The sequence below is a fragment of the Myotis davidii genome, unplaced genomic scaffold, assembly GCF_000327345.1.
Source record: "Myotis davidii unplaced genomic scaffold, ASM32734v1 scaffold407, whole genome shotgun sequence".
NCBI classification, from domain to species: Eukaryota; Metazoa; Chordata; class Mammalia; order Chiroptera; family Vespertilionidae; genus Myotis; species Myotis davidii.
The window spans coordinates 22892-31867 of NW_006297809.1; the positions used below are offsets into that span (position 1 = coordinate 22892).

The 8976-nt window shown below is 52.0% G+C and overlaps 2 protein-coding genes across 2 annotated transcripts in view; one reads left to right on the top strand and one right to left on the bottom strand.

Moving 5' to 3' along the window:
• Positions 1–142, top strand: part of LOC102758415 (chromosome unknown open reading frame, human C8orf82) — a gene marked incomplete at its 5' end in the record, with an annotated part of 884 nt that extends 742 nt beyond the window's left edge. Inside the window, one exon of the mRNA XM_006773441.2 lies at positions 8–142. Coding sequence (XP_006773504.1) covers positions 8–61 — 54 coding nt within the window. The remainder of the gene's footprint in view (positions 1–7) is intronic.
• A 424-nt stretch (positions 143–566) lies between these two features.
• Positions 567–4243, bottom strand: RTP3 (receptor (chemosensory) transporter protein 3). Its single transcript, XM_006773442.2, has 2 exons — positions 3961–4243; positions 567–1293 (listed from the first exon to the last, which is right to left on the bottom strand). Exons 1-2 carry the CDS (start codon positions 4125–4127, stop codon positions 567–569), a joined length of 894 nt encoding a protein of 297 aa, XP_006773505.1. The 5' UTR covers positions 4128–4243.
• Between the last annotated feature and the right edge of the window lie 4733 nt (positions 4244–8976).

The following is an 8976-nucleotide window of genomic DNA, read 5'->3' on the forward strand; positions in this document are numbered from 1 at the left end:
CGAGCCAGAGCACCTGCTGCCCCTGGCCACCCACGGGCGCCTGAACGCGCAGGGGGCGTAGGTCTGGTGCGCTGGGCCGTGGCATCCACGATGCCCTCACACGTGCACTGGCAGGGCCAGCGCCTCCCCCGCACCATGGACCTCGCCCTGAGAGGCGAAAGGCCGTGGGCCCCAGCGGCCCTCCTGCCTGCATCGTTGCGCATGAGCCATCTGGAGAGCCGAGATACTATTTTTATAAAAAACTGTTTTTATTGATTTTAGAGAGAGATGAAGGGAGAGGGAGAGAGAAACATCAATTGGAAAGAGAAACATCCATCAGCTGCCTCCTGCATGCACCCCAACTGGGGACGGAATCTGAAACCTGGGCATGTGCCCTGATGAATCAAACCAGCAACCTTTTGGTACACGGGACAACGATCCACCAACTGAGCCACACCGGCCACAACAGTGGTATGGACACCAATCTACTTCCTGATTTACCTAGTCTGAATATCTCACATCAGAGATCATACAGTATATGACTTGGTGTGTCTGATTTTTTAAACTTAGCACCATGTTTTTGAGGTTCATATAGTGATTTTAGCAGCAATCACCGCCACCACCACCACGACAATGATGAGGATTAGAATGACTGAACAGCAGCAAATTCTGAAATTGCAGTGCCTGCGATTCTGGGCGCTGTGGGAATGCAAATCCTCCCTTGGGGCGGAGACCTCGACTATACTCTCTTCCTGGTAGTTGGTGCTTGCTCTGGGACTCTTAGCCCGTGGGGGCTCAGGAAACCAGGGGTTGGGCACTACCTCTTCTTTCTTCACCTCGGTGTCCCCTGTCACTGCCTCCGCATAGGTGCTACTCCTTGTGAAAGAAGGTTTATAGATGGGAACCCCAAAGGTAGGTGTGCTTATTGTGGGAAGTGAAGGGGAAGTTGGTGATGGTTCGTCTAGATCTAACTCACACTGAGCACAAAAGCCCTGGAGACACGCCTCACAATTCTTAGTGTCATGTGGCCCTTTAAGAGAGATATCCTTGATTGTAGGAATCTCCTCCATTGACTGAAATCCTTCTCCATAGCATTTCTTCAGAATCCGGAACACCAGGTTATTCAGGATCCTTGAGACGTTCTCCTCCGTGAATTCTGGAACCTCAAATGGAGGGTCCGAGCACTTCCGGCATCTCTGGGCAAAGACCCTCATCTTCACCTGGCCCGTGGATTCCCTCTTATTCCAGTGCATGTGGCAAAGGACTTCAACGTGGGCAGAGGCCCAACTGCGAGAGCACCAGGAGCACGTGAACCTGTGGCGGCAGAAAACGAGACCCTCAGCTTGACCGAACCGGGGGCTGTGCCCGAGGGAAGCAGGAGGGACCACCGTTACAGAGACACAGTAGATTGGGTCCTGGATCAGTGGGGGCTGAAGTGACCAAGTCCCTCGTTTCCATCTCCATTGTGCGCTGACAAGCTCATGACTCACAGGTGTCTATCATTATGACAGCGGGTCACGTGCTCTAAGAGCCGAAGGGATCCCCGGCACCTTCTAAGCCCCAGGGGATCGTGTCAGAGATGAGCACACACCGGGAACTTGTCAGGCCCAGGGACTCTGTGGGTGTAAGAGGCAGGACAAGCACTTCAGCTTCCTGACTCCAAACCAAGGCTTCTCCGAATGTAGATTGAAGTGGGACAACAACTACAAGTGAGACAGCTGCCATTCACTCAGCCCGACCCACAGTGGATCCCGGCGGGCGTTGGTAAGTGCTACAGTCTGAAAGCTTGCGTCCTCCTCAGATTCACAGGAAACCCTAATGCCCAAGGTGATGGTGTTTGAAGGCGGGGCTTTTGGGGGGTGATTAGGTCAGGAGGGTGCAGCTCTGGTGAAAGGCTAAGAGGCCTATGCAAGAGGCCCACAGCGCCCCCTAGCTCCTTCAGCCTGTGAGGACACCACAGGGAGTCTGACCCAGAGGAGGGCCCTCACCTGAGCAGCGGGTGCCCTGGGCTTGGTCTTCCAGCCTCCAGAACTGTGAGCAACACGTTTCTGTTGTTCATGAGCCGCCCAGTCTGTTGTTGTTGTTGTGATGGCTGTTTTTTAGCAGCAGCCCCAAAGGACCCAGACCCTGTCAGAGACCCCAGGTTGGGGAGGGACCCTAGACAGCGCCGTGTCCTAGGGAAAAACATTGCTTTGCTCCCAGTTGCCCAGGGCCCCCCAGTCGGCCATTAGTACTGGGAGGGTGCCGTGTCGGCTCTCTCTTCATTGCCCCAATCCACTGCTCAAAGTAGCCTGAAACACTTCCCATTCCTCATGGCCCTGGCCTCAGAGAGAGTACCAGAGAATGACCCTTCCTCTCAGCAGGGAGGAGGGCAGTTTTCTGACCTAAGATAGCTGCACAAATACATGTCGGCAGAAGTGGAGAGAGAGAAGGCAGGGAAGCACATGGCAGCACCCAGGACAGGAATTACGGGGGAGCAGAGGGCTGAGCACATGACTCACCAAATTACCCACACTCCCGCCCCCCCGCCCCCCGTGTTCCAACCCCGCTGGGCAGTTATGTTGGGGCAAGATGACCAGTTGGCTGATGGGATGTCGGCTGAAGCGATGGATGCTGCTCCCAGGTCTGGCACTGAAGCCCTTGACTTTCCAGCTCTTTCCTTCTGTTTCCTGGTGAGCTTGGGGCCATGTGTTCGGTTATTTGTTACAACAGCCAAGCCCGGCCTTGTTGGGCATGATGCAGGAGCACCTCGAGTCTGGACGGTGGATCAGAGGGTGCTGGGAAGGAGTCAATCAGGGTTTCCTTTTGTATCTTTCTTTTTAAATTTAGTTTATTTCTGTTGTTAATCCTCTCCCGAGGGTATTTTTCCAGAGAGTTTTAGAAAGAATGGAAGGGGAAAGAGAGAGAGAAACATCGATGTGAGAGAGACATATTTATTGGTTGCTTCCTTCATGTGCCCCAATCAGGGCTGGGGGTCGAGCCCGCAAGGGAGGTACGTGCCCTTGACTGGAATCAAGCCTGGGACCCTTCAGTCCACAGGTCGATGTTCTATCCACTGAGCCCACGTGACCAGGGCTTCCTCTGTATCTTGATTCTAGCCTCACCTCACTGGGTGAAGATGAGGATGAAATGCAGGGAAGATGCCCAGGAGCCCTGACCACTGTGAGCAAGATGACCTGCTGGTGCAAAGGTCCTGGGCCCTGCTCTTCTGAGCTACAGTTCCTGCCACCATCCTGGGTCCCTGCTGCTCTGTTGGTGTGACAGCTCAGAGTTTAAAAAAAAAAAAAGGAGCTGAGACTTTGCTCAGCTGCTCTTGGTGCCAGCTTCCGACCTGGGAAAACTACAGGTTATGGAGAGGAGAGCTCAGTTTCCCCTTCCCAGGCCTTCCAGGAAGGGGGCAGTGGGCAGGCAACATGCCCCTTCCCCAGTCCCAGGACCCATCCTCCGTGCAGGTGGACCCCACCCTGGGCTCTGATTTCCCACCTGGAAAGCAGAGGCTTAGCCTTTGGGTGCCTCTCAGGGTCCTGTTGTTACAAAGATTCCCTCAGCTCCTTGTAGAGAGGTCAAGATGGCTGCATGTGGCTCTGCCCCTCCATGAGGGGTCCTCAGTGCCCAGGGAGGGCCCCTCTTTTGGGTTCTGTAGTGGGTCCCCTGACCCCCGCCCCTTTGCATTTGCAGCAAGCCTTGCTCATTCAGCTCTCCTGGGCCTCGCTGCTTTTGCCCTCCCCTTCGCAGTCTGATTTCTCCATATTTGGGCATCACCCCCGCACCAGTGCCCACTGCCCCTGCTGTGTTTTGTGGTTCATTGTAATAAGAAAACAATCTTTACCGAAGCTACAATGTCTTGAGTGATGGGCTCCTTCCTTTCTCTAATCTTCAGTTTACTAGTACAGCAGGACGGGAGTCAGAAAGGTAACCAGTATACAGAGTAAGGAATTGGAAGAATAATCTGGAATACATCCCACCCCATTCCCCACTCACCTGGCAAAGACCCACTGCTGGTATTGTGCCCACCCTGGTTGCAGGGTGTTGGGAATGAGGCTGTTGTCTAGTGTCAGGGTCCATTGGTGCCATGGTTTCACCTCGTGAATTAATTCCTGAAACACTTTCTGCCACAACTTCACATCCTGGCTCTTGGCTGCTGGCATGGTGAGCTGGGGCACCAGTCTCTCCTGGGCTCTGACGGGTCTCTAGCCAGACGTGTGGTTTCCACTGCAGAGAGCATGGGCTCACATCCGCTCCCCTCTATGGCCCTGCACTGGGCCTACAGATCTGCTCTTTGCTCCAAGGACAAAGGTCAGTTGAGTCAGGCTGCACAGGGAATTTCGAAAGACACGGAATGCATGGTTTCATTCACCAAGAGCCCACTCCAGGAGCTCTTGGGGCCCCATGTCAGGAGGGCAGATCTCAGTCATGCTCTGCTGTTATCTCCCCTCAGCCTTTCTCTCTGGCAGCCTTTTTCAGATCTTGTCTGGACCCCCCTGGATCCTGGAAAACAGGGGTTTCTATACTTACATGCAAGCTGTCCTCCAGCCTCCTACCTGGCAAGGCTGCCACTCCCTTCCTCAGGGCCAGTGGCTGTGACTCACCCTCTTCCCTGTCCAGCCCAGAGGCCATTCTCCTCGGAACAGGGCCAGGGACTCACTGTCACTCCTTCCGAGCATGGGCTACGCCCTGGGAGGTGGCTGACGGTGTCACCTGACACGCGGCCCTGTTGACACTGAGCAGTAGCTCCTGCCTTCTTGTTTGAGCTTAGACTCTGAGCAGCAGGCCATTTCGAAAACTTTTACTGTTATATTAGTACTATTAATTTTATTAGCACTTACTCAGAATACCAGTGAAGTAAATTTTTATGTTTTACTTAAAACCACATTAGCCTGGCTGGTGTGGCTCAGTGGTTGAGTGTTGAACTGTGAACCAGGAGGTCATGGTTCAATTCCCAGTTAGGGCACATGCCTGGGTTGCTGGCTCAGTCCCCACTGTGGGGTGTGCAGGAGGCAGCCCATTGATGATTCTCTCTCATCATTGATCTCTCTCTCCCTCTTCATCTCTGAAATAAAAAAAAAAATTTTTTTAAAAATACCACGATGAGTCAGAAAGAATGAAAGGGCTGGGATGAGGTCTGGAGACAGGTGCGCCCAGGGTGGCAGGGAGATTCAGCCCGGTTCTTTTTAAAAAATATGTATTTTATTGATTTTTTACAGAAAGGAAGGGAGAGGGATAGAGAGTTAGAAATATCGATCAGCTGCCTCCTGCACACCCCCCACCGGGAATGTGCTGAAGTGTAGTAGCAGTCATCTCAAGTGGAAACTGTAGTTTCACTTTAACCCTGCTGTTCGGCTTAACAATAGAAAAGTTATTTTGATCTTATAAATCATCCCATTGGACATGGACCGGGGCATAGTGTGCTAGGGGTGTGCTAGGGACATGGGGCTTAATGTGCTGGGGGCAGGGACCGTGGCATAGAAAAATTACTGGTTGTTTTAAAGAAACAAAGTGGTGTGATATGCCCCAGCCAGGTGTGACCCCGTTTCCTTCTGAACTTTTACCCTGCCAGTTAACGCTTTGTAGTTTTTGCAAATAAAAGCTTTGCTGCACTCTCGGTCGGGACTGCAGCTGCGAGGCTCCCTTGTGAGGAGGTACGCACTGTAAGTCGCTGGCCAGCTTAATAAAGGCTCTTAAACTTAAATTCTGAGTCGGTGGTCTGTCTCGCTGAGTGAACCCATAGCAGTGCCTGTAACCCAGGTCCATGCCCCTGATCGGAATCGCACCTGGGACCCTTGAGTCCGCAGGCTGACGTCTATCCACTGAGCCACACCAATTAGGGCAACAGCTGGGCTCTTGCCCATCCCATGATGTCAGAGCACACCCCAGTGGTCTCTGCGGGTATGGGTTTGCACATCCATCCATTCACCGTTCACTCACACCGCTGTGGGCACTGCCCCCTTCACCAGCCCTGGGACAGGACGCAGGAGATCAAGGTCAGATCAGGGCCAGGGAGGGCATTGCAGGAGAGACGACAGCTCGGACTGTGTGTGGCATTACGAGGGCTGCACGCCGCCAGTGTGTACAGTGCAAGGTCCACAGAACAAAGAAAATGTCCCTCGGGCTCCCTGTGTCTGTGTCCCTCCCAAGAAAACAAAGGGCACGTCTTCAGCTCTGAGGGTCCAGGCTCCGGTCTCACCTTCCCCACAGCAGGAGCCGGGGAGACCTGCCCTTTTCTCCAGGAGGGCGTGGTGCCCCCTGGAGGCAACCAGGGGAAGTGGGCCGGCCTCCACGCCCCTTTAACAAAAGCCTTTCTGTTTGTTGTCTCTTCAGATATCTCTGGGTGTCACCGCTTGCAACCTCTCTGCAGGGTAATACAGCGACATAGCCACAGTGACAAATGCACAGAGGGCCCTGGAAGCTCCTGCGTTCGTGGAAATGGGGACCGCACACATCAGTGGGAGCATCTCAACGGATTGGGATGATGCTCCAGAGAATGGCAGTTGCTCATCTATTTTTATACATTGTAATCAAAGGAGAGGATGTAGGTGGGTTACATGAAACCCACTGGCGATAGATGAGAAAGGTGGGAGAAAGCAAAGTGTGGAAAACTCTGGGATTGGAGAAAAAGCAAAATGATAGACACATACCTAGGTGGGTGCAGGATAGTTAACAGTCAACAAGTAACACGATAGCAGTAACAATGAAAGAATTTGTGGTCTCTGTCCTGGCGCCCAGGCACATTAGGTTGTGCCCCCAGGGGTCCGGAAAAAGGGGAGTTACGAGTTACCCAGACATTTCAAGGATATGTTATCATAGATGCAAAAAGACAGACTCAGTTAAGGTAAAGGTTGACCTTTACAGGGTGGACCATCTGACACTCTTGTAGAGACAGGAAGGAAACTAGAACTCAGATGTTAACTGGGAGCCGTAGGGTAGAAGGGGTCAGGGCAGAGTCCAGAGACCTTTTCTGGTTTATTTACATACCTGGTATGGTGGTCAAATGCCTCCTCGCCCTCTTATCGTCTCTGAATGGGATTGGTGTCTCTGTTCTCATGTCAAGTTCTGGGAGAGCAGGCAATCCAAGCAATAATAAAATAGTAATGATTATAAAAAGGAAAAAAAAAGATTGATGGAGGCATCGAGGAGCTCCTACTATTCAACTTTGAGTAATTCAAATACCAAAACAACCTGGTTACAATAGATTTAATATATATATTAAATATGTTTCAGAGAGGAAGGGAGAGGAAGAGAGATAGAAACATCAATGATGAGAGAGAATCATTGATCAGTTGCCTCCTGCACACCCCACACTGGGGATCCAGGCATGTGCCCTTATCTGGAATGGAACTGTGACCTCCTGGTTCATAGGTCGACGCTCAACTCGTAGGGGCACAAATAGAATGCTGGGGACGAATTATTATTTATAAGAAATATCAATCATGATTTGCTAACCGTGATCATTTTATTCTAATTAAAGACAGTACATTCTGCCGAAACCGGTTTGGCTCAGTGTCTTGAGCGTTGGCCTGTGGACTGAAAGTAACTAACTATGTAGTTACTGGGTTTTGTCATTTGTTTCCAAGAAACTGTCCAAAACTTTTCCCTTACAGGAGTGTTAGCCAAGGTATCGCCATGTCCTGCGGGCGATTCATAGTAATATCTTACCCTGATGCAAGGCCACCCTTCACAGGACATAGGTTCCCTCGTCACTGTGCGTGTAACGTTCTTAGAACTCGCAATAGAAAGGGCAGCGGCAAGGGAGAAATTCACACCTGCTCCTCCCAGAGCCGGGGCGGCGTCTCCCTCGTAGGCGTTAGACTCCAGTTAGGACACCTGGGCTTCTCTGCTGCTGAGCCCTGGGAAGCGGGTGAGGGTGAGCTGTGGGGCCCACGGCCGAGGCCCCTGAGAAACTGACCACGCCTCGCCCTCTTCCCTGCCTGGCTGGAAGAGTGACTTAGTACGTCTACAGCAGCAGGAGTAATAGGATCCTTGACGTGCAGAGAAAGCCCCTCCCCACCCCTTGTTCACAGTTTTCGCATCAGCACAGGCTTGAGAACCATTTTGTAATGAGAACCGTTTCTCCCCAGCAGCTCCTTTGACCACATCCCATGACGGCAATGGGGCAGGGGTACGGTGTGTCCTCCCACAGGTCTCTGATTCTAATGTCAGGTTTCCTTGTTCCGTGCATTTGTCTCAGGAGCTGCTTAGTTGTAACGAAGCCTTTTAAATGTACAGGAGCGTGTTCCTTGTTGAGTTTCTTACAGTGTCGTCTGGTCGTGCTTCAGTGTGTGACACGCCTTCTCTAATCTGTTGTCCCGCATTTTTCCCTTCTTGGCACGTAGGAATGATTTTCTAGAAGTTGTGAATTTCTTGAAAAGTTTAACAATGAAGAGTAAAGAGGAAAAAACTGAATTCTTTAAGTTCAGAAAGTTAACACTTAAAATTCAGTAACTCGGGCTAAGTCCGTGAGATCGGTGGGGCACACATTTGGTGTTACCGAAGGTTATTGGTGCTGCTACGAGTTAGGCTTCCTGCTGGGCCCTGCACGCCTAGATCTGGTGAGGGAACCGCTGCTTTAGCCTGACCGGAGGCAGTGAAGGCAGTAAACGTGAGGCTTCGTGTACAGAGGCACTGCGATAAGAAAGACATAAAAGGTAAAATTGCAAGCTCTAGTGACCGTCACCAAGTAAATTGGGATCTGGGCTGAGGAGCTCATGGGCGGGAAATGCTGCCGGGATGGCCAGTGTGTCTGTGGACTCTAGAGGAGATGTGCCTGGGCTCCTGCCGGTGGGTCTGAGCGCAGGAGAGAAGGTTTAAGGTGAAGAGCTGGAGATGACTGTCCGAGTTCATCAGCCTGAAGTTGGTGACACTCTCCCAGAGAAGGTGGGAGCAGGAAAAGACAGTGGGTCCAAACTGTAGCCCCGGAGACCCAACCTCGTGAGGGGCTGGAAGGGAAGGAGTGGCTGACAGTGAGACAAGGGACGGAGGATGGTCGCAGGAAACTCAGCA